The 26,501-nt window shown below is 35.4% G+C and overlaps 1 protein-coding gene across 1 annotated transcript in view; it reads left to right on the top strand.

Moving 5' to 3' along the window:
* The window catches only part of LOC149576263 (nudix hydrolase 20, chloroplastic-like), a 105,195-nt gene extending 85,992 nt beyond the window's left edge, over window positions 1–19,203 (top strand). The window contains exon 4 of the mRNA XM_089813888.1: window positions 18,776–19,203. Coding sequence (XP_089670014.1) covers window positions 18,776–18,845 — 70 coding nt within the window. The 3' untranslated portion in view covers window positions 18,846–19,203. The remainder of the gene's footprint in view (window positions 1–18,775) is intronic.
* The last annotated feature ends 7,298 nt before the right edge of the window (window positions 19,204–26,501 follow it).

The raw sequence follows: 26,501 nt of genomic DNA, 5'->3' as shown, positions 1-26,501 counted from the left end.
AACAATAATTTCAAATTGTCAAATATAATGTCACAAATAATTTAATTTGTCCACTCGTCCGAGATTTTGACTGACTCCCTTAATCTTGTCCTTGTGATAATACTTTGCATACAAAATATTAGTAGGTGAAATCTATAATCTGTAAGTGTAATGCTCCAGGAACCCGAGAGGGCAACTCAACAACCAAGTAAAAGGCATACAATTTTTTTACTATTATTTTAAGGAATTATATTAAAAGGCATCTAAACTTCTAGCTAAAGGAAAATTAATAACATAAACGAGCAACACACATACCCCAACTTTAAAATCAACTGAACAATTGGATAAACTACTCTTTTAATAATATAACAGGAACACCTATGTTCACAATTCCAATGCAAATCAGAAAATCATCACAATTACAAAATCAAAATATAGTTCATGATTCAATGTCATCAATTTAAATCAAAATCATACGAGTTCACAAAAATATCCTCATCATCTCCAATTGTTGCAAGTTCAAGATCACTTGAACTGAAAACGATTCCACTTGTGCTAGATCTTATCATCCATGAATGTTCTAAGATCTTGAATCGTTGCATCCAAGTTTGCATACTTAGGTTTTACATCCCAAATTTTGGCTGCCCCTTCTTTGTAGTGATCCTCCTTATGCTCCAAAAGATACGAGTTGGTATAAATGTAAACCAAGCCTTCAGCTTTTTTTCAAGTCCAATTTGTTACGCTTCACTAAGTAGATAGAAGAGTGTGTACCCTGATTCTGTTCAGCAGCAAAAGAACTTGCAACCTGGACAATGTTCACAAAATTAAAGTAATAGAAAAAAATGGAAAGTAATTTAAAGAATTGTGAGTACAAGTGGTAAATTTTTTTTAAAAATTATATACTTAGTTGTGAGAGGATTTTGATTGCAAGAGGTTGTAGATGCCTAAATGGTTGACCATAGAGGTACCACCATGTGATAGTTCATATGCCACATTGGTCCTTTATTGCAATTAGACTAAGTTTTGCTCTCAATCAAATAAGCCAAATCTTGTCTTTACATTTTTGTGAATGTCGTCATCTTGGAAGTCTTGCAAAAGCTTTGTAGTACCCACTAGCAACTTCTTCGTCTGTACATGGTGCTATTTTATCTAGCATAGAAAGTACTTCCTGGCTATATGTCATGTCCCTACTCTTGAGGTTAAGTTTAACAAATAATATTATAATAACAATGTTGTCATAATAAATACCATAATAAATTATAGAATAATAAAATGGTAATAATTAAAAATAATTAATAATAAATAAATAGCTTGCTAAATGAAAATATTAATAATAGTCAAAGGGCCCTTGGTCTACAAGTAAAGTTGAATGGCTCACAAAGAGCCCACCAGGGATCAAGTCTCGTTGAGTGCAACGTCCAAAGACATCAAAAAGGGATGAGGCCGGGATCGTGCCCCGGGTGAATTTGGTAGCGTGGATGCTCCTCAGTCCTTGGCTCTTAGCCGAAAAGGTTTTGGGCATGCATGGGCCCATATCGGATACCTAATTATTATTATTAATTTGAATTAATTATTATTATATTATTATATATTAATCGAAGGTAGATTCGAACCCAAGACCTTCTATATGAGAGGCTCGTAAGTTACCATTGCGGTGTAGGCTTTTGCCTTTAACAAAATTATTTAGATAAGAAATGAATGTAATATATCAATAGAGTATGAAATAAAAATAATTAATGAACATGATAAAATATTTAATGCACTAAACATTAGTTAGTATTATTGGAAACAAGTAAAAACAAAATAATGAAAAAAAGCTCTATTATAATAATAAAATAATAATTGAGCATGGTCAGGTCGGCCAGCAAGGAGGAAGCCCAAAACATTTCATTTTTTGTCATCTAAACTGCCCAGGTCGGCCCTTCAGGGAGATGTGCCTTTTAGCCCCAACAATCACCTATATAGCAAAGGCCTTGTGAATCATTTTAGGATAAAGGGAGACCAATGAGCTGCTCTGCAAGGCAGCGAATTTCCTAGATACTGGCAAAGATTGTGTTCTCTAATAAGGTAACGATTGAGAGGAAGAGTCTGTGCAACCATAAATTTACAGCCAGCGGATTCCATATCTAAAGATCGAATAATGGGGAAGAAATTCATACAAGCGATACTTATAAGGGCAGTCCCATATGAGTTACAGTGCACAGGTATCAAGGCTTACGTATCAGAAGGGATTAAACATATAAATGCTTGGATTATATTCATCATGAGTTGCTCACAGGAGACGGGAATAACGAAGTACAGGTGGAGAATAAAGAAAATAGAAGACAATGATTATGTGGAAGACCAGGCTGCGAAGGGTAGAATATAACAAACCAAAAGAAATCTTGGAGGTCTCATTTTGGGATCTTCTTGAGCATACCTGGCAGGAGAGAGGGATTTATGGTGACTACATAATTATTAAGCATTTCCGGCTATTTAGAGGTTCTAAGAATGGACAACCATTACCATAGCTTAGGAAGGAAACAAGAAAAATAATGGCAGACCTGTAGAGTGAACGGTGCAGATAGATGGGAAAGAATAGTAGAGGGTTGGAAAAGAAAATACCAGTCAGTATCCAACCATTGCATAGTATTAAAATACGGAAGAGCATCCAAATCCATGGAAGATACCTAGAATTGAACAACTGTAAAACCCAGTGACATTGATACTAAGTTTGAGAAAACCTTATATCACAGTCAACAACATTAACAGAATTCATTGACAGAGAAATATAAAATGATTAAGCACTAGCAGAAGATATATGGAAGAAGAAAATGTAGGGAGGAAGACAATCAAAATACTTTTCAGTAGTGTGCGAGGTTTTCAACGGGAGATTCATATTAAAGAGGAAGACAATCAAAATACTTTTCAGTACTGTGCGAGGTTTTCAACGTGAGATTCATATTAAAGACTTAGTGCCAATCATGAACTGGACGGAGCAGTCTGAGAAGCATGTCAGCCCAAGTCATTACAACATCAAGCAGATAATAGAAATTAACGAAGTGAACAGAATTGAAAAGGGACTAATGTTTTATTAAATACATGAGAGATTTCATACTGTACACATGTTCATATAGACGCAGCAAACACATTCACCAAAACTCATATGATACAACAGATTCATATTATTAAAAGCATGAAGCAACAAAGTCTCGAGCAGAGACATACGACTGTCATACATTGAGGCTACAAAAATATATGATGCACAGTTAGTAATTCTGATCCAACCAAAACACTCGCAGCATCGATATATAGAACTTTATGAAGACTACAATTTGTAAATGCAAAGATGAACGTGATTCATATCACTAAAGAGATTCCATACATCCAATCCGCAAGCTGATCAAGATCATTCATCGAGGCTATTCAGCCAGGCATTAGGCATCAAAACATATTAGAAATAAGAGATTCATTTAATTATTAAAGGAAAAAGGGTATATTACAAATATATCCACAAGATTAGATAAAGACCTCTGGGTAGAACTTGTAGAAAATTACAAACAGAAGTTGAAGGCAAACTCTACATCAGACTTGTGAGAGAAACTATAAAGGATTTGAATATAGAAACACCTGTAGAAGTGTATCAAATATTTTATTCATATGGGAGCTATGACGTAAGATGATTCATGAGAAAAATATAATCAGTTTTCAAAAGATTTGATTTCAAGGATCACAATAGTTCAAAGAAAAGTGTAATAGCCTGTGTGGAGTGCAGTCGTATATACACTAGAGAGAGATTGCGTCACTGAAGATTTTTATTGATTCATAGTGTGAGGCAATTTGGGAGGGGGACATTACACTATAGTACACTTGAGCAAAGTAGAACATACTCATGATAGGGTCCACAAAATCTCATACAAATTGCACACCATTATCTACAATGTCTTGACCTTTTACGCCCTTTCTGAATTCAAGGCCTTTGATATAACCTACTAGTTTAAATATTGCATACGAATTTTTCCCAGTTTGTGCCAGATGGAAATAATCTTTCCGCGTATTGCAAAGTTCGTCCTTCCTCCGCATATGAAAATTGTACGGACATAAATTCTCCTCTGAATTTGTATGTCATGCAATCTTTGTCTTCCTACTTGCCTTTGTACGTCATATGGATTTAGTCCTTATGCCTTTGTATAACAAACTCCTTTGTACGGAGTTGTCTTTGTTGTTGGTTTGGTGCTTGCAGCTATGCTCCCTCCCTCTCTTTTTGTCTTTTTCCTCTTGCTCCTTAATCTTTGGGTTCAACTATAGCTTGCACATCTTTATTTCTTTCCCTATAACCTTCGAGTTTGGACTTCACTACATCTTTTATGAGATTATTAGATATTTTATGTGTAAGGCCCCGCCAAGGGATCTAAAGAATTAACTTAGAATTTCACTAAGTTTAGTAGCATTTTTTTTTTTACATGAAAGTAAACACCATGTATAACTAATGCACAATAATGAAAGCAATAGCAATGTCCATCTGAAAGTAAACATAACATACATAACAAATTACATTCTTTAAGATCCCTTAACGTTGGATTACATCTAGAAACATCTATCATACATGAATCCATCTAGTACAACATCCACCTGAAATAATAATGATAAGTTCAATGTTTATATATTACATTTCAAATACTCAATCATCCACTGTACATGTCATAGGGTATGACAAGCTCAAAAGAATATACATACATAGAATAAGGTACATCATTCCATTCTAATCCTTGATACATCAAAGTAAAGATAATCACATGATACACATGATACATCATCATAGAAGTCATATACATCCATCATAAAGATCAAACATAATAAACTAAGTGCACGGTTCCTCCCAACCGTTAATAGCATCATTAGACCATCGTGGATCCTAGCCATACCTCCGTGCGTAACATTCCAAATCACCGAAGAGATCATCGGTATAAACATAGTAAGAATGTCACTCCTAACAACATCATATGTAGAAAGTAATCTAACATGCAAATATAAGCATAAGATAACATCGTCTAACATATGCTAATCATCAATGAAAAGGATACATATCCACCATCATGAAGGATGCAACAGCCACGATGTCTCAATAAATCTCAAAATGATAAGAGTGGAAAAATACACTACCACCCGAATGTGTGGTACCTAAGTGGTCCACTCCCACCGTGCTAAGGAAATAATCTCAAGTCCCAAACAGCTAACAAAATCACATAGCACAAATCTCTATAAGTCCAGGAATCCTAAAAGTATACTAACTCAAAGGTTCCAAACACAAAATCTGACATCTAATCTCCAGAGGCACACAATGACATGTAGGAACCTACTATGCAAGCGGGAAAGTGTCATCGCAATTATCACGTACAAGTTACCCTGGCAGTTAGCTAAACTCCATGGGTCCATACTGATTTCATGCAGCCACTAGTATCCTCTCATACTGACGAGACATACTATGGAATGCAAGGTCGCAACCATGCATCTCACTACTCCCATCCTAGCCTGTACAAGCAGTCAAGGCATGGGCAAGAACAAAACTCTTATCTTTTTAGGTTCATTCAGTTAGTATTAGGTGTGAATGTTATCACTTATTAATCCAACTTACAATGAGTTACCTTGACAGCCTTTTAGGGCCCCGGCCCCCATTGCAAGCCACTTCCCGTCACTACATGCAGATATCCTACCCTAATGCTCATGGAACCATAAATCTCAAAATCAAAAAAGATAATCCATAATAAAATCATCAAATATACATAAAAGCATCAAATCTCCATGAGCAAACATCCATAGAAAATCATGAACACAACAGCTCTCTATTGGCAATTGAAGTATCATTGATAATCAAAGTATCCAATGGTTCTCAATAACCAAAATATATATCTCAATCATACTGATTGAAGACTCCAAAAATGGTTGAGTCAAACATGTCACAACATGACATCATCAAGAATAAATCCACATCATAGTCCCATCATGGCGACTAGAAAATAACCAAGGTTAATTGATCGATGACCAAAAATAATGGTTAAGTCAAGTGTCTCATACATAAGAATCTCAACTTATAACAATCAGTAATTACAACCAATACATAGAGCATTCCATCACATAACCATGGTTGGGTTTATAAAGATCGAAATTAAAACATCATCATGACATCACAATCACATAACTCCTAAGCTTCTAGTAGATGTCCTATACTGGTCAACACTAGTCAACCCAAAACCCAAAACAATAGCATAAAGAATACACAATGTAAACACATGTTTTGGTTTTACAATTTGAATTTAAATGCAAAAGTCTCGGTTTACGTTTCCAAGTTTAGAGAAAGAATTTGAAGGAAAATTTATACATGAATACAAATCCATTTTTTATTTATAATTTTAATCCAAACGTCCCCACCAATTCAATATTTAATATACTTAATAGAACAATTAATTTTAATCATGAGCCTTGATATAAATCAATTATCAATTTACAATTATAAAACATATAATCGTATTTACATATTATATACATACTTATATATATATCTATTTATTAAAATATATATACATATAAATACATATATGAATATATAAATTATTTTATCATTTAACAAAATCGAATTAATCAAATTCAATTAATGCCAAAATTGAATATGGCAAACGTTTTTTTAAAAAAAAGACACATTATATGATATGACTGCCGGTACGCAGGACCTTGCGGTCGCAGGGCCTACGACGTCAGTGGTACTGCGTACCACTGTCGTCGCAGTACTTGCGACGGGGTACACTGCGACCGCAGTGGGGGGTGCGGGTCTCGTTCCCCCCTCGACTCAATGTTTATAAAATGTTTATTATTTTTTTGAAATTGCTAACGCGATTTCCATTTGCGATTTGGTTTTAAAATGTTTATTAAAATGTTTTCGCCCACGGGTAAGTTATCCATTTTTAACAAATATATATTATATATACATATATATGTATATATATAAAGGTATATATATATATGTATGTATGTATATATACAAATATATGCAGAATTAATAATATAACAATATATATATATATATATATATATATATATATATATATATATATATATATATATATATATATATATGTAAGTATAAGCAAATTGACAATATAACAATACAACTTCAATTTTCAGAATTCCTCCATAAACTTTTGATCTCCCAAAATTTCCAATAATTAATCTAATGGGTTTGACTATGAATCTCAACCCTAGCCCCGTGTTCTTTTAGATCCATGCATATAACAATTCTCAAATAAATAAATTAATTTTCCCATATTGAGAATGCACAATAAATTATGAAATTCTTTAGAAGACATATGGAAGACACAAAGAAGACACGAAGAAGACAGGGAATGCATGATGCGGAAATAGCATAAGTAAAATCACAAGAATCTACTCAGATTCTGATGCTAATTCGCTCTTCCTCAGAAACCCGCAGAACAAGCTCCTCCCTTCTTCAGAGTTCTTGAGTCCTCCAATGCTCCAATTTGCACTCCAACTGCTATATCCAAGCCTCTATGAATGCCTGAATATAAAGAGCTTTCAGGAAACATCTAGAATGCTTCTAGAAACAACTGGAAGGTGTCACCAACTAAGCATGGGTCTTTTCCAACCTTCAAGATGAGCCATAGGGTTGTAGACACCATTTGCTTAATTGATGCACTAACCCCCGTGTTGTTGACACATGAGAAATAGAAAAGTGCGTTAATTTCCATGCAAGCTTATAACTCCAATTCACTTTTATATAATTTCTATTTAAATATTTATAACTTCTATTTTAATCTTTATAACTTTCATTTTAATTTTTATATCTTTTATTATTATTATTTATATATTACTTATTATTATTATTTTATTATTATTATTAATTTTAATTTCTAATTTTCTTTTATTTAATTCTTTTTTCTCAATTAATTCTCATTTAATTAATTATAATCAAAATATCAAATAACATGATATTTTATATTAATTTTCTCAAATAATTAATTTATTAATTAAATCTATTTATTAAGACTTAATTAATAGAAAATTCACCATAGATCTCCAAAATAAAATATGAAAACCCATCATAGAGCAAATCACTCAAAATCAGTCTAAAGGGTTAAAAATCACGAATTATGTCATCTGACACATTCGGTGGGTAAAATATCTAGATACTTGTCCTACCTCACTAGGACAATTGGCTTAAGGGTCTGGGATTTAGACTTGAGAATTTATCTCCCTTCTCTTATCATTGAGATAGTATAACAGGGTACGCTCATCCTGACAATTCAGGAAAGTCAATACTACCTGCAACCTGCAGAAAAACTATGCATGTACATACAATATATATAATACTAAGCTAAACAGACAATGGCAGGAAGTGGTGCATCGTGTAGATCCCAACTATGTAGGTGACTACGACTCCCTTCCTTAACCACATCAGAAACACCATACAATAAGAAAACACACACACCATACACAATCAAGTATGGATTAAGTATCCATAATAAAACACATGAGATAATAACCATCAACTAATCATCAACCATAGCTGGAAACAATATAATGATCATCATGTATACATGAAATGTAAAGTCTAAATGATCTCATCACATAACCTCAGAATCCATAACATAATGTCTGATAGTCTCAAAGCAATACCATTAATCCATCAACATAAAACTAGTCCATCATAGTCTGATAATAACAACAACAATGTCCAAAAAAGATGTGAACGAGGGTAGGCACTACATTATGCCTTCATTTGTTTCAACTTCAGCTAATCTTTTCTTGTGCTCCTTATGGCATCCTGCATTTCCTTTCTGGGATTCTCTCTCTGAGATTTTCAACATATTGCATTTTGGTTGAAACACTTCGTAATCCCCCAATTTCATGTGGAACATCCCATTAAGAAAACTTATTTCATCTTTTGAGCAATTTCCCAAGCATAATATGCCCTTTTCATCTGGTTGAACTCCTTCGTCACCTTCACCCTCCACCTCCAAATCAGATTCAAGTTCCTAACTTACAAACTAGCTCCTTAAGTCAATTGTGTACTTCCAATAGTCTACTTCGATGGAAAGGGTATTTTTCTTCGAGTTATGGTTTGCCTTTGCTGTGAATAACCATCCTCTCCCCAATAATACATCATATCCCTTATTTTCCAAAGTAATCACCATGAAATCTAGGAAGAATTGTTGTGTGCCAATCATTACTTTTTGTCCTATTAGCATCCCTATAGGCTTGATCTCATGCTGATATGCTCCCACCAGTTGAAATGTGGATAGCCAAAGAGTTGGTTTCCCCATAGCCTTCTAGGTTTTCTCAGGGAGGACACTAATGCTGGAGCCTTCGTCCATGATAGCATTTGTCAACTTGCACCCCATTATCTCCATTTCTACTGCAACGGGTGTTGTCCCGATCACTTTGGTGAATAAAGTGTGTGTTCTTACTTTTGCTTCCTCCTTTCCATCTTCTTTGGGGTGTTCTTCCTTGGTACTTCCTCGTGTTATTGCCATTCACAACTTTGGTAATGTTTCCAATAGATCAACAATCTTTGCTAGAATGTTGCTTCTAGTATTTGTTGTATGATGTTAGTTTCCGGTATAGACCCAGTTGATGGAAGTTTAGAGGTACTTAACTTTTCCTTCCTTCACCATAGTATCGTAGATATCCCTCCTGGCTTATTCAAATCTCTTTCTGCGTTCTTGCATCAAGATATATGAGTTTCTTGGCTTGCATTTTTGTGATGGCTAGTATTTCCCTCCTTAGACCTGTTATCTCGAGCATGTTCACCCCTTTTTGTCTAGGGTAGTTGGCATCCTCATGGTTACCTGGTCAACACCATTTATAGAGTATTCCTCCATTTTGTCAAACATTTTGGCAGTCTTGAGCAAAATGTCCCCATTTGTTGCATCATGGGGTGCCCCCTCGAGTCATATTGGATTCGGCTCCTAGGCACATTGAGAATGTTATTATTACTGTTGTTCTTGCTTCCCCCTTGCTATTCTGATACCCCCTAGATGATGCTTCCATGCTTGTATTTCATGGAATTGAAGGGGGTGTGGATTGTTCTCCTTTTGTATAAAATACCTGAGCATTTTGTGCCTTCAAATTATAGGGGCAACCTTTAATCAAATGGCCCAATACCTAATATATGTCGTAGAATGCCTTCATAGGGCATGTGTTTTTGTGTTTTCTTCCTTTTCACAATCTGAGCACCACAAGTATTTTCCTTCTATTTTCTCCTTCTTGCTCCTTGCCATTTCTTTCATCATCCTTATCATGTCATTTCTTAATGCTTGGATTGTTTTAGACTTGTCTCCACTTTCTTTCGAGCTTTTGCTTCCACTTCCATGCCTCCTTGCTTTAGGGTTTCTTTTTCGCTTTCTATATCCATTGCTCGAGTGCAGACATCATGTTGGCTAAAAATCTTGTATGCCACTAACTACGACTTACGAAATTGTGACTTTAGGCAACACTTCATGAGATTTTTCTCTCCTCTCAACAATAGGGGAGGTTCCCTTTTTTTCGTAGGTGGCTTCAATAGGAACTTAACTAAAAGTACAAAAATGATGGTTCTCTTGATCAATTCCTCTTTCGGGAATGATTTCCCTAGAACTCTAACTTTTCAACTTAACAAAAAGTTCCTTATTGCTACGATAATACCGGTGACCCTAGAATTGACATAAGAACAACACTAGGGGCAACAATTTACTTTTTATATTTTGTGAAACAAAAATAGGAACCCAAAGGCTCTTGCATTTGTCTCAAATAAGGATTCAAGCAAAATAAACAGTAAGGCACAAAGTCTCTTACTAGATAATCTCAAATTTAATAAAAACACTTACAATTGAAGCTCAAAGTCCTTAGCTCTAAGTAATTGCAGCCACTACTATCTGTTACAATTTGTCCTCCTATAGCACAAAGTTTTCAAAAGTTCAAATTGGCTTTGAATGTAATAGGCAACTCAAAGTCTACACGATTAAATTCAAACAGCTCTTGATCAAAGCTCCAAAACTCACAATCAATGTCTAGAAAATGTCTTCACATAACACATTGAATCAACACAAAGTTTGAAAGCAAGTTTCCTCTTTTATTGATAGCAATTTAGATTTACATCCAAGCCCCAAGTCTTAGAGTGCACAAATAAATTGGTAGAATTTTCTCGCCTTGCCAAAAGATGATTATTTACAATGAGCTCTCTCTTTTATGTAGAAAAATAGGACAAAGAAAGGTGGGGGAAAGAGTGGAACAACCTCAACCACCTTGACTTATCTTTGACTAACTACTTTGACTTAATTCAAAGTTGCATGCCTAATGTAGTAGCAACTTGATTACATGTTACAAATCGACACATGATACTATCACATGCAATTACATCTTGTTTTTCCATCACATGTAACATGTCAATTATAAATAATATTCTAAGTGTCTTACTAGACACAAATGCTCTTACATCAAGCTTTATTGATCTTCATGCTGCTACAAGATGTTCGATATTCTATGATTGTTGTGCTCATGTTTGGTGGAAGCATCTCGAAATGGAAAATGAATATGCATCCTTGATTATTTCATTGAGTGTTCATTGAGTGTTTTTAGCTTTTAAACACTCTATGCTTGTTACCATTCTTTCATCTTCTTGTAGGCTCCATCATGTGATCACTTTTGTTTCACGTTCCTCTTTCTTTTTTGCATGTCTGGGGTTATGCATGTTGTTATTGAGTTTCCAGAAAAACTAAGGTATGTTCAAGCATAGATAGATCATTTTCTGACTTTTGATGTGTAAAAACATGGATTTGGGCAAAGTATGATTAGGTAAAGTGTATGGGATGATTGTGGAGAGTGAATGAACAAATGGGTCAAGCCTAGAATGGCTAAAATAGCCAAAAACATTTTTTTTTGGAGTGGATTGCATATGTGAACAGCGAACTTTAAAATATGCAAGTGAGGAGTGAAGTGTAACGAAATGAAAACACAACATGCTTAAATAGGTGTAAGTCAATACTATGTTTCTGGCACGAATGTGAGAAATTATTCTTCAACCATTGGGCAACCACATGGAGGTACATGGATTGCGTAATGGTGGGGTTTTAACTTGCATTAGCATGTGAGAAAAAAATGAACTTATCTTTCTTTTAAGAACGAGATTTTACACCTGGCAACATATGCAAGTAAGGTGAGATCTTGCATATGCAACTTGGAGAAGAAGACGAAAGATGAAAGGAACAACTTAAAAAATGAAAAACATGCAAATCTGAAAATGGAAATGTTAATAACTTGCAAGAACATTCAAATAAATAAATACAAATGCATTAAGAAAAAATAACCAAGGAAAATTCAACTCCACCAAAAATGAGAAAGACAAATCCTTGTCCAAATCTTGAGCAAATCTGAAAAGAATCCAATAGATTTTCAGATTTTAGAATTGTCCAAAGCGAATATTTAATAACAAAGACATATAAAAAAGATGTCTAGGGCAAGAAAATAGCTTGCAAATGATGAATAACAAGCTGAAGATTGAAATACTCACCCAAGAATGCTCCTTGAAGTGATTGGAAAATATTATCCATGAAGAAATGCAAAGTTTTTGACTAAAAATGTGCCCTAGATGGGCTGTTTTCTATCAAACGCATGTATTAAAACACATACATTTCCTTCAAAAATTGCCACTTTTCAAAAAGCCTCCAAAAATGGCTTGACTTGGATTAAAAACGAGTCTTTTTGGGGAAAATGCATATGGCAATTTGTTGTTAATACTAACATGCACTTTTGGGGAACCAATACACAACAGTATGCCCAAAAACTTTCTCAAAGAGCACTGAAAGTAAAAACATGTTTTTTGAATGCAAACGCATATGCCAAGAACATGTAATAGCATTAAAAATTGCCACTTTTTCCCTTCTAGTCAATGATGCACTTTTAGAGTTCATTAACACGTCTTAACATATATGCAAATCCTTTGGAAATTGCTACTTTTGGCTTGATGAATGAAAACCTTAGTTACTGGTTCGAAAAACTAGTTCGCTGGTACATGAAATTTTTGGAAAGGGTTTTGGGTTTGTTTGGGTTCATTTGTACAAAAACATGTAAAAATTATATATGTATACATATTTATGAAGCCTAGAAGCATAGAGTATCATAAAATCATATGATGTAAACTAAGTTAATCATTTAAACAACAAAAACACCATAGGCATAAACTTCAAACACGTAAGTTGTAATCATAGCATCATGAACTTCTTTTGGTTAATCACCTATTTTCTCTCAAAATCACCTATTTGCACACCACTAATGATGTTAGAAGCCAAAATAATCTACTTACATTCACTTTTTAGGGCAACCGAAACTCAAAAAAATATAAAATTTGTTATAAAAAGCGACTTGAAAGTCGCCCGTCCATGTAAATTTGCCTAAATTCGTCCCAAATTCGATATAGGCAGCCAAAATTTGGCCGGGTTTGAATTCTAGACTACGAGTTCAAACCAACCCAGGGAAAATTGAACCCTGATCAATCCTGGATCGAACCAGACCAATATTTCAAACATGTGCAAAGTCAAGAAAAATTGCCACCCTATGTCATCAAGACCAAGTCACACCTTTTGAAGGAAAACACAATGTAACAAACGATTTTTCATATCGAAAACAAAGACAATTTAAATAGAGAATTTCTAACATTTTTTGATAGATAACTGAATCCCTTTTCATATGACAATAAATGTTTTAACAATTAACAAAACTAACCATAGCCATATCAATGATCATCTAAAAATAACTAGTTTAATGATTAACTAAAGATAATTGTATCCATTATCAACTAAACATAACTGTATTTATGATCAACTGAAGGTAACTAGATTAACGATTCACTAAACATAACTGTATTTATGATCAATTGAAAGTAACTAAATTAACAATTAACTAGACATAACTGAATTATCGATTAACTATCTTTTCTACATACAAGTAAGTAAATGCTTATCAAGAAAAGAAGAAAAGAAACATACAAGTATCATTCAGAGGGTCTTTAGTTGGTTGTGCAAGCCTCGGCTTCAGTAAGAGGAGAAGCATTGACATAGGCTTAACCTCCCAACCTTGGACCATACTTATCCCCACACAATCTATTGAATTAGAAAGACCCTCTCTACCTTGGGATTGGGCTTGGGATGTTCTTAGTCCAACCACCTAAGCATCCTAGTGTTTAGAATGTCTGCACAGTTATGAAATGGACATGTTTGCATAACTGACACCACTGACATCAAGTGATCATTAGATGGCGAACATGCCCTTAAACTACCTTGGCCAAGGATTTCTGATGGGTCCAACGATCCCATCACCACCACTCCACTTAACAACAGGAAACATTTATAGGGATGAGCATGAGCTATTACGTATGTTTAATTAATTTATTATTCATATATGATTTCTCTTCTACTTTCTTGCAGATTTATTCCACCTCTTCACCTTACATGGCTATACAGCCGGTGAGTCCCAAGTGTTTGGAATTTCTGAGCAATTTGTTCTATGCATAAATTATAGAAGGATTTCACTGCTTAGAATACTTATCACGAACTGTGACTTGAATGATTATGTTCATGAGATTAATTGAAAACATTATTGGATTTTGATTTCTATACAACATATTTCATTTCAGGTTTTATTGCATTTGGAAAACTTTTCCATAAGAGATGCTATTCGATTTTTTCTATGATGATATGAGAGTTAAGAAGAATAATCAATAACAATGACGTGGAATATTCAACAAAGCTTATAACTTATTCATGGAAGGAAAGAAGTCCTTGAGCCTAGCTAACTGCTATGGAAAATGATTTAAAACATTGAAATATCACAATTTGGAATGATTAACACATGACCTAATATAAATTTGGAATGGACTGGAGTTTGCAAATCGATTTGAAAACAACTTCCCCCCAGTTGCTTGAAGATGTCACCACAGTGTATAGGAACTTATATGGTCGGCAAGAAACACTAATACAACAACAAGTACAAGGATAACAACACTTGCAGAAAATCTCGTGTTTGGCAGAGGTTCAATGGTTGTATAAAGTTGGAACTTGAGCATTGATAAAATAACATAATAAGAGAGGAGTCGGGTTTAAAAAGGAGTTGAACTTGATTATGATAGTCAAGTGTATGGAAAAAGGCGAAATGTTTTTACTGAATAATATCGTAGGACAAGGCAATCAGATGTATTTAAAAAGATGTCCGCTTCTACACACGGCTTTAAATTAAAAGAAATAGTGTGACTTTTTGGCTTCCGTAACTTAAAAGATTATTTGTCAATTTATTTGCCAAGTGTTTAATCGGTTGCAATCAAGAAGAAAAAAATAAAAAGGATGGAAGAAAAGTTGGAAAGTTATAATTTGATTGTTGTTATAATTTATATTTACATACGTTCATGTAAATATATTAATGTTGTGATATCATTTTATTATATTATAATATAATGGTGCCATTTTATTTTTATATCTATATGTACATATATACATATATATTATAATAATATGGTGAAAGATCATTTAAAATCCTTTGAGGTAGGTTTTATATTTTAATTAGATTATTTTATGTTTCTTATATTATTTATTTAATAACTCATACGGGTCCCACAGATGTATCTTGTGTTCAAGTTGTTAGATCCTTACCAAAGAAGTTTAACGTCATACCTGTCAATCCTGTTGACTAGACTAAGCAAGCATCCCATTCCAATGACCCCATTTAGCAATGCTTTCCCCCCTTCATCTTCTCCTACAATCACTCATGAAAATACTTCCACCATAGTAACAATTCCATAATAATTTTCATATAAACATTTCAGAGACTTTAAATTGTTAACCATAATTCTCAAAATCAAGCAACTGCTAAACATCATATAACAGTTAATGCTTAACGACCATCTTCATTAACAGTTAATACAATGGATATAAATAACTACCTACTTCATATGATAATGAAAGACAAATCCATTAAATCCAATGGTTATGAGCAAGTTTAAAATTAGGTCAAAATTTTGGGATGTAACACACATGGACTTTTGAATATGTAAAATGGTTAGAAATAACCACTTTAGTCTTAAACACATTTTTAGAAGGCATTTGCATATATACCAAACACATGCAAAATGATAGAAAATCATGCGATCACAGCTAGTCGCTGAGTCACTCCATTGTGCCAACTGTTTAAGCTTTGAGCTGCAAAATTGCAAGTCAATCGCACCGTTGCACCATAATTTTCATGTTAATCATAAAGTTCTTCCTTCAGATGCCTCCACATGTCAGATCCTTGTGCTTTTAATCAGGGTCGCAGCTTCACTTCTAACTTCAATTTCAACCATGTGACTCTGCGATCAGCTGCTTACAAACCACATCGCGACTTCACTGTCTGAAATGACTTTTAGCAATAAACCATTGCGACTAGGCGGACATTGAGCACCTGACTATTTCCCATTGTCGTGCCATAGCTTTACTAACAGTTTAACCATCAGTGACCATGCGATTACCTTGGTTGCATGGTTGCACCTTAAAATTTCAAAGATCTTTTAAAAGTGTGAAACAAATTTAAAACAAGGAGAGTTTCTAATCAAAACACATATATGAATAAAAACCTAGGGTTTTTATAAGGATTTCTTTGCACATGGGTATTGTAGACCCTAACTACACAGATGAACATTGAATTTTCAAAATAGATTCTCAGGATTCAAACAAAGTGAAAATACAAGCCAACAAAGTAGAGCCCGTATTAATTGCTTGGGATTTTGCTACGTAGTAGTGCTCCCACTAACTTGAAACAAGTTTAAATTGCCTTTTACTAAATTAATTTGTAACAACTCTGAGATGGCAATGATGTTGAATCTTGTTCTAATTCAATTGATATAAGCTTGCACCAATGGAATGCTTAGGTCCATAGTAGTTAGATGGGGGTTGCTCCTATTAATTTCTCTTCCTTGATTTGTCTTGCAGCTACACCAGTATTTAGACAAATTGTGCAATGGGTACTCAGCTGCAGTGATGTTAGTTACTTGACCTTTTGTGGTCAAATCTTCAATGCCCTCATCTTTGATCACAAAATTTTCAAGATCTATGGCAGACTAGGGTGGGAGATATTCACCACGAAAACTATACAAATCCTTCAGCTCGAAGCTTCCTGGCAGTTTTTAAGTTGAATTATAAACTTCCACACAATTAACCTTTTCCCTCCAAAATGTTTTGAATTCAAATGGGCCCTTAGGAGGAAAATTAATGAAGTTGCCCCAATTTATATTTTCTCTTAAAACTCAATGGGTTCTGAATGAATGAATGATTTTAATAACGTTGTCGAAGTGGCCTAAGGGACCACCTAGAAAAGCACACCACCCTAGAGGGTGGGAGGACCCTAAGTCTTTTGAAACTGCTTCTTTAGGTCCATTCTTCTACAATGAATGGTTATAATTAAATTTTCTGTACTGTCCAATTGTGTTTTCTCAAATATAGAAGTCAAATTGCCAGTTGCTAGGATATTGTTGCAGCTGGAGCAGATATCAGTGTACACTGGGCATTCCAAGATAAAATGTCGTTCTGTCTCGACCACTTCCATGTTGCAAAATAAACGTATTCTCTCCTCCCATTCTTCCTTTGGTAGTGTCCACCTACCCGTTTCACACCTCAAGTGATGGGAACCCATTCTAAGTTGAGCTATGAGCATTTTTGCTTTCCAATTGATATTTGCTCCTATGTATGTTTTCTCCATGTGCTCCCTCTTTAGATTAAATTCTTTGATATAATAATCCTTTTTACGTCCTTTTTGTTTTGACCATATTAGTCCTTTTTACGTCCTTTTTGTTTTGACCACGTTAGACTTGCGAACTTTTCATTCACGTACTTTTTTATTTCCTCATTGTTATTGGACATTCTTGCCTACTAATATTCCACTTTTCCATCCATTTACCATTTTGTTTCATCCACATGTTTTTTCTTCTGTCAAGTCTTTCTTCTATGATCAATTTAGGCCATCGCTGATTTTCCATTCTTTGAGTTTTCTTTAAATAACATAATAATCGAACTATGGCAGCAGCCTCTAACAGAAAAGTGCTCGTTTCCGCCAATAAAATCTCGTAAGGAACGGTGGTTTTAATCTTGAGATTACAGATGATTAAATGTTTTTGGATCCTTTCTATTTGTCTCCATTTTTTATCTGACAAATTGGTGCCCCAAATCTCACAATCCATAAAGGATCACTGGGGTAACCAACAAACCAAAGAGTATCTTTTTGGTTTTCCAGTCCCATAATTCTATATTCCTACATCTGTTTTGTAAAGAATATAATGCTTTCCATTCTCCCTGAATTCTTTTTGCTCCACAAGTTATGGAAGTCGATTCCAAGATACTTGTACTTGAATGGAGGAACATTTCAGGTAAATCTGGTATTGCATATATGTTGCATTTGTTTGAAATGTAAAAACAAAAGTGCAGTAAATGTTTAGTGTCAGTCAGTCTCTGAGTTCACTTGGGTTGGGTCTGGGTTTACATAAGGTCTAAGATAGGCACCCTGTGTACCCTGTGGGTCCTTCTCGACCCCAGGCTGTCTTCACCCTGAACCAGGATCCGAACCAATTTTGCCCAATATATGAGCTATTTCCAATTAACCGAGTAACTTAGTTTCGATTTAATAATATTATTCTTTTTGCAATATTGTCATTACAGAATAGATGATGTGTACTTTTTCTCTTTTCACCTTGATGGAATTAGCCTTCATTTTCTGTTGAAAAAGAATGAATTGCTATGATCTACTTGTGTAGGTATATAAATCCAGACCAGCCTGGTTATTTGCACCTGTTGAATAATTTGCGAAGAGGTGAATGCTTGTGAGGCTAAGGCTGTCATCCTGTCTGCACTGAGAATGTCACAATTGCCTCAACTCCCGTCTTCTTCAAACACAAACAATGTCTCCTTCCCAAATACTTTTCGTAATGTTTAAGGTACGACCAGATATTTGACCGTAGCTGGTAAGGATTAGCAGATGTTTTAAGTTAGCCATTTGGGAATTCTGTCAAGAGTTAAACAATATTTTGTAACCTGTTCAAAAGCTAGGGGTGTGCAATTTTATTCTAATGACTTAAAATGTGATTCAATAGTCAATGCACTCCAAAACGGGGGCCTATTTTGTAATACATTATATGGATAAATAAGCTTATAATTCATTAATAAATTTGCAAGTTTGATGCAAGACTACTCTAGAATAATGAAAAAGCCTCATGATTAGATCTAGTCAGAACAAACATGTGGATCCAATATTACCAGTTATACCAACCTATTCAATAATCTTGGTCTTTTTGGACTGCATGTATAAATTGTGGTGAATGACTATGCCATCCTAAACTTTTCATGCAGTAAATTAGATTCCTTTAACTTTCAGCGCATTCAATTACTGGATAAGAACGACTCATGTAATCATGTTTTCTTGCTTTGCTTAGTTAGTCATAGTTATCAGTAGACTTTTCTAGAACTGTGTTAAGTTCGTGGTTTATAGCAATAACAAGTTTATAACTTGTGTACCAAATTTGAACTGCCTTCTTAGCAATCGCCCATCTATTTTAGAAAGGAAGTATGTTTCTTCAATTGTTCATCTAATTTGAAAAGAAAACATGTTTCTTAACACATACCAAGCTGACTGCCAGTTGATGTAGCATGTTTAGCTAGTAGTGCCCAAACAATCAATACATATAATGATATCTCAATTAAGGATTTGGAATTTAAAACTAAACATTTGACTTCAGTAACGTAGATAAATATTGTTGGATATATTGAGTAAAAATGATGACAACAATAATAATCATGCCCTTATGCAGAAATATTATCACTGAATGCTTAACTTGGGAGATAAATAACAGTAGTGTAGAATTACAGGAAGATTCTTGGAATGGATACCCAAAAGTTAAGGGACTGTACAAAGGAATGGATAAGAAGGGATAAATTGAGTCGGAAATTAGGGAGGACACGAGTGAACTTGGAAGACCAGATGGACAAGTTTGAAAGGTAGAGAGAAGAATTATCAAAGAGAAAGGCTTTCGTCAAGGAAGAACAAAATAAATTGAATCTAGCTCTGCTGAATAGAACAATCTGAATTGTCAATGAAGTTGCGTCCAGGATTACAGCCTGCTATTATTTTTACCATTAGTTGCCCTGGTAGTCCATGAAGATCGTAGACTAACGTTGGTTTAGCAATATTGGATGTAATGGCAAATGTTGCCAATGTTTTATATTCTAGGTTGTTCGTAGATTCATTTGTAGAAATTGTTTGCCTCACTAAGGGTGATAAATACATCATCATCTTCCCCAGTTGTATGCTTCTTGTGTCAAATGTCGATGCTAATGAGATGTCCAAGTTGATAGGGTGATAACTACATCATATTCCCCTCCTTTTTTGCTTCTTGTGTCAAATGCCAATATGTTGCCAGACTTTTAGTTCCCCTTTTAAGCTTTTAGCTTGGAGTGAAGTCATTGCAAATGTTTCTAAATGTCCAAGTCTAGGTTGCCCCTTCGGTGACTTTCTTCTCATCCATTATCTCTTTGCCCTTGCTATGCGAGATTTCGGGATTTCATTGCTCCGCCTTCTCTCCCAATACTTCATGCAAATAAAGTGCGCCAAAAGTCTTAGTTCTCTTAGGTTGGGTGGAATTATTGTAGAGCGCCTTCCTCGATGAGAAGAAAGTTGAAATTACCATTGAAACATCAACACTATGCCTAAGTGTGCTCTCATCGGAAAATCACTTGCTCGGCTACCCCTCCATCAGAAGTAAAGCTCGTTCAAGGAGTTGCCAAAACTCAAAGAAAGGTTCCCTCCAGAAGCTAAGTGCTCAAGAAATGTGGAGTGGAAATGTTAAAAGAGCATAAGTTTAAAGCAAAGGAAGTCCCAGTTTGCCCAAAAATGAAGAGAGACTTAGTGTTAGCACTAAGTAGGAATTGCATCTCTGTGACTACTCCCCCGCAGGAGTAGTCCGTGAACAAGTTTTCCAACAGAGGAAGATGAAGTATATTTTGGGTAACTTAAATGAAGAAAATGCTCATAGGGATCCGATATAGTGATGCTTGAAGAAAGGAAGAGGTCCTAAAGTCTCTCGCGGTGAAGAAAATTAAGTGTCAACATCGTCAGAAAGAACCCATTTTAGATGCAATTTTGGCTTCAGTATGCACGTAGAGTCTCACATTCCAGAAATGTTTGAAGGAACTTGAATGAAAAAGAATCAGCTCTAGAAGTCCCTCGAAGTTGAAAGTGACACAGTGTTACTTTGTCGGAAATCCACCTCTATAGTTGCAACTCCTACCAAAGGAGCACTATGACTGGCATTTTTTTGAAAGTGCAGATATGGCTTGTTTTATGAACTTTACTTGTGAAACTCTACGTTCTAGGAATGTTTGAGGGAATTCTCAACAAGGAACCATTTAACAAGTGTCCCGACGATAGAGTTGACGTTTTTAGAAAGTAGCCATTTCAAGTGCACCTTGGCTCCTAGTGTACCTGTGACTTCCATTTTTTGAAAGTATAAGTCTAGCAGAATGCATGGAGTATAGATCTGATTTGTTCACTTCTTGAAGATGCTTAGAAGAATATTCGAGCCAAAAAGCCATTCAGATCAGAGAATTTCCTCTGAGTATATGATTTGTTTGAGTTGCACCTCTTCAACCACTTTGTCGTCCAGAAAGGCACCCTGCGTGTTTCTTTTCCGAAAAGTCAATTTAAAGCATATTATTGGGTAGAGGCATAAGTAAAGAAGAGAATATTCTTTTCAAGATTCCATTTTGATGTTGCCCGAAGTAGACTAAGTATAAAGGATGTCAGAAAAGTGAGTTGTTTACTACTCCAATGCTTAAGAGGACAAATCTTATAAAATTCATTGTATGACACCATGCTAAAGCCAGATTTGGTGTGAATGATGTCAAAAGGAGTCGTTAACCTACTACATTAATGGGAAATCCGATCATTATGCCATTAAAAGTGCATTTGTGAGTTAATGGGTCACTCCTGACTCGTGTGACACAGGAAATTCGAAGCCCAACGATGAGATTTGAATACAATAAAGATCGGAAAGTACGCGATCTCATTTCTCCATTTTGAAATGATCCAATTTCATCACAAGTATGAATTGCTTCTTGCTCTGCGCTTATTTAAAGATTGATGGTTGTAAGAATTGGTATGCAAGATCCTCTGCCTTGTTTAGAAAGCAAATTGAAGGATTATTCAGATACCTCTTTCTAATTCTATGATCTCAACGACTTGCATAGAAGATTGAATTCTCAACTCATTCATCCCATCACTCAAAAGCTTAAGGAAAGTGGGTTAGTTGAAGCTGAATGATTCCCAATGGCCGGTCAAGCAACAAAGCTTGTCTAGGAGTGTATTGCAAGATATGATGCAAAGACAAAGCAAATTAAAATGCAAGACAACTCTATCTTGCTCACTTTTGACAGAGGTCTCATGTAGAGTGCATTTGGGATATCGGCCAAAGATGAATACTGTGACAAACTTTTGATTGTTTGCCTCTATGTTTAATGAAAAGAAGACCTCGCGACGAGCATACATCATGGCAACTTGGTTCCAGCCGCCTATAAGCAAGAGGAGTAAATTTTTGAAGACTCTCTTTGCAACTAGCTTAAAGAGGGAGATTGTGAACATCTTGATCCCATTACTGAGATAAATAGGATATGAAGAAGTCCTAAACTTCATGGAGCACCATTTCTTTCTAGGGAAAGCAATTTGTGCGAATGGGCAATATATTGATTGGGCCTAGATAATCTGCAATGAGATTACAAGCTGGATGAATTCTACCAAAGCTTTCAAACAATTCCGCATGTCTTCATATTTGATTTATACTTTGGCAACACACTACTTGTGGCTAGGCTTGCCTTGCATATAAGACTTGAACGAGATGACTAAGGTGTATAATTTTTACTCCTGTCTACACCTCGAGAGGAGCTATGAGTTTGTAAAGGTCAATGATGCCTTCACTATGAGATTGTGTAGAGAGCTACAAGGATGCCTTGAAAGGGGATTCTCACCAGTAAATTTTGGTGGTCACCCAATTTAGATATTGTTTCATCCAATTCTCGTCCTCCTACATCAAAATCAATGGATTTGATGGTTTCCCATGGAGGTTGCCAAGGTATCCTGATGATAGGATTGTGTTTATTATGTAGGAAAATACTCAAGGTTAATGCCTTTTGTGGAGCTGTTAGAAAGGCAAGAATTCCTTTCCCAGTTGTTGTAGAATTATACTCCTATGCATCTAGGTCAGATGCAAAGAAGCTGATAAAGACCTTTGAAGGCAACTATAAATTGAAGGATTATGAAGTTTTGAGGCCTCAGTTTGATCCTATGAACTATGTGAAGAATAATTTGTACCTTGGTTTGAGTTACAAGCATATACCATATATTGAGAACTACTGGGTGAATTACTACACAAAGATTAAAACATGGGAGAAGTTTTTCTCGAGGCTCACTATTGAGCAAATTAAATTATACAAGGTAAATATTAATGTTGATGTTTAAGATGATAGATCATATTTGAGGTCCTCAACATATGAAAACAAGATCAAAGACACACCCATTGTGTCTACTCCACCAGAGGGCCCTACAGTTGATAAGATGGAGATCATAATGGATAGTATCATCAAAAGGACTAACAAGTGGGTGGAGTGGATGAGATCTAGAAGGAAAAGAACAAGAGTTGGTGGTTCTTCTATAGGCATAGCTTCTAGAGGAGCTCAAGCATTATCTATGGCCACTTCAACCACTACAGCAACTACATCCACCTCTATGGTTCCCTCTCAATCAGTGGGCAGAGGAGGAGGTGACCAGCCATTAGAATCAAGTCACTCCTACATGTAGAGGAGGCTCTCTACTAGGCACTAGAAATGTTGGTCATATAGTGGCATAAAAGGAGAAAGAAAAGGAGCAATCAGTTGGGAAGGACTCCTCTAAAATTCCAATGAAAAACTTAGTTGGAGATGGCAATGAACTCGAGGATAATCCCCTAGATGGTAGCCCCGACGAAGATGATCAAGCTCAAGGCACACCACAACTATAGCAAGGAGGTGGTGATTAAGGTCCCCCTGCTCACTCTATAATGAAAATTGTGACTTTTCCATTTTCAAGGAGAAAGGAGACTCCTCTAATTGCAAGGAAGTTGTTTGATGCCTCTATACTACAATCAATGCTTAATGTCCTCACAATCGGCTCTTGGTTGGAGGATACCAACGAGAGGAAGAGCCAAATAGTGGAGGAAAGTGCGCCCCAGAAGAACCTAATTGCTCAAGCAATGCAGCAACCAACCTTGTGCCCAAAAGGAAAAAACCCAAAGGCATTAGCAACTCATTCTACATATGTCAACACTGGTCATATGGTCGTGGAGATAGTAGAGCCACAGAAGGAGGGAAAAATTCGAGATTTAGCCCCAAGTGATTTCCAATTGAAGACACATGACATGGGCCCTCCAATGCATGACACCATGGTTAATGTGTGGAAATATACTAATGTGAGTATTGAGGATCGATTAGAGGATTTAAAGCTGGCTAAGGCTATTCTCAAGGCATCAAATAAAGAGATAATTGATTACATAAGAGCAATGTTCAGGCCCCTTGCAATTATCCTGGTAGGTAGTGCCACCTCAAACTCATTTGATCCCACTATAGAGGAGCACAAGAGTTTACTTGTTAAGCTACAATAAGAGAGGCATTTTGGACAGATGAGTCATGCATGGATCAAAGATATGAAGGTCCGAGGTTCTCTTCTAATCGAGAACCTTGGTAATTTTTTGTTGGATACATCAAGGCTAAATGAGACAATGACCAATCATCAGACCTCTACTCAATCAGAGTTTGAGAAGCTAATAGAAGGATTGTGCTTTTTACAAGAAGTGATAGACATGAAGACTAATGTTTCCATCAATAATGGGATTCTTAGAAGTGGCAAAGAATCTTTGTTTCATTGGAAGCAATCAATGGAGTTAAAGAAGGAAAGCTTGGACAAGTCTAGGCAAGAATTGAAGAATATATATGAGTCTGTGAAGAGGATTATAGAAAAGATCTATGTACACCTGAATGATTTGCATACAGAATCTCAAGTGGCTCCAAACGGATAGTTGGCAGACTTCTAGCATATGAAAACAAAATTACTAAGTTTCATTAAGGAAACAACCATCCTAGCCAACTTTCAGAATTCAAAGATTTCAGAACCGACTGCTATAGATGGTGTTTTGATGAAGGCACTAGAGAAATTGCAATCCAAGGTCACCACGGTGGAGAAATTGATAGAAGACCATGATTTCTAGATCATCAAAGCAGATAACATTTACATTCCAGTTGTCTAAGAGCTCAGAATAGTGCTCGATGCTATGAGGGCACATAAAGCCAAGTTAGTTACCCTAAAGAGGAGAAACTAACAAATCATTAGCGTTACATTCTTCTCATGATGATTCTTTGGGGATTCCCCTCAAATGTAATTTTGCAGTAGATAATTCCTATCCTAATTTTGGCTATGCCTCTTCCACAATGTAATGATTAATGTAATGACCAGACTCTTAAGAGGGCCTATATATATGTAATGTTGAAAATGAATACAAGGATTGAATTTTTTTTGTGTGAATTCACCTCTGTAGCTAAGACTATTGTTTGAGACTTTGAGTTTACTATGAGCTTTTGTCATTAATTAGATTAGATTGGCATGGAAATGAAGGACATTTTTTAATGAAGCTGTTGATATTGCAATGATCTATGTGCTCTCAGATTTGGATATAAGTGAGTTGGGAAAGTGCTATTGGGTGATTTTATCTGGCTAGATAGGCTATTGGGCCCATGAATTTTTCATTTCTTAGCATGCCTTCTTTCCATCTAGTAGTTATAGCCATGCATGTAGGAGAAGCGTTATAGAGTAGAAGTTAGTATAGAGAGAGCTAAAAGTATCTTATGGTGTTCATAAATGTAGATGTTGTAAGTTGTCTAATTCAATCAATCAATCTAGGATTCTTGTGGCTATGGGCAATTTGGTAATTTCTTCTCTTGCTCGTTGGTTAAGAGCATACCCCTATTCAGATTAAGATCTATTAAAAACTATGTTCATTGCAAATCTTTGCATTCAAGGGAGATGTACCTTTCAATTTAGGGGGCAGTGATATCACCATACATTGGTCCCTCTGTTGGTAATAACCTGTTTCTCCAACACATTGGGCACTCAAGAGTCAAGGTATAAACCAAATCCAAGGAGAAGCAAACTATTAACTAACACAATGATGATGGAATGTCCAAGTTGGTAGCAATAAACATCCACTTTGTGGCATGTGATGTCCCTATTTTTTTGTGACATCGTGTCAAGTACCTCAATTTTGTGAATTCTATAGTAGAGATAAATTTACTAATTTGTACCGAAAGATCACCATTGGACAATAGTAAAATGAAGGATGAATATGGTAATATTCTCATTGCTATTCTTGTCAAACAAGGAAGATTGATATGATATGATTAATGAATCAT

Source organism: Cupressus sempervirens, chromosome 1 (genome assembly GCF_028749045.1).
Source record: "Cupressus sempervirens isolate cs-2001-9-10 chromosome 1, ASM2874904v1, whole genome shotgun sequence".
Lineage (NCBI taxonomy): Eukaryota > Viridiplantae > Streptophyta > Pinopsida > Cupressales > Cupressaceae > Cupressus > Cupressus sempervirens.
This window is presented reverse-complemented; position numbering and strand designations above follow the sequence as displayed.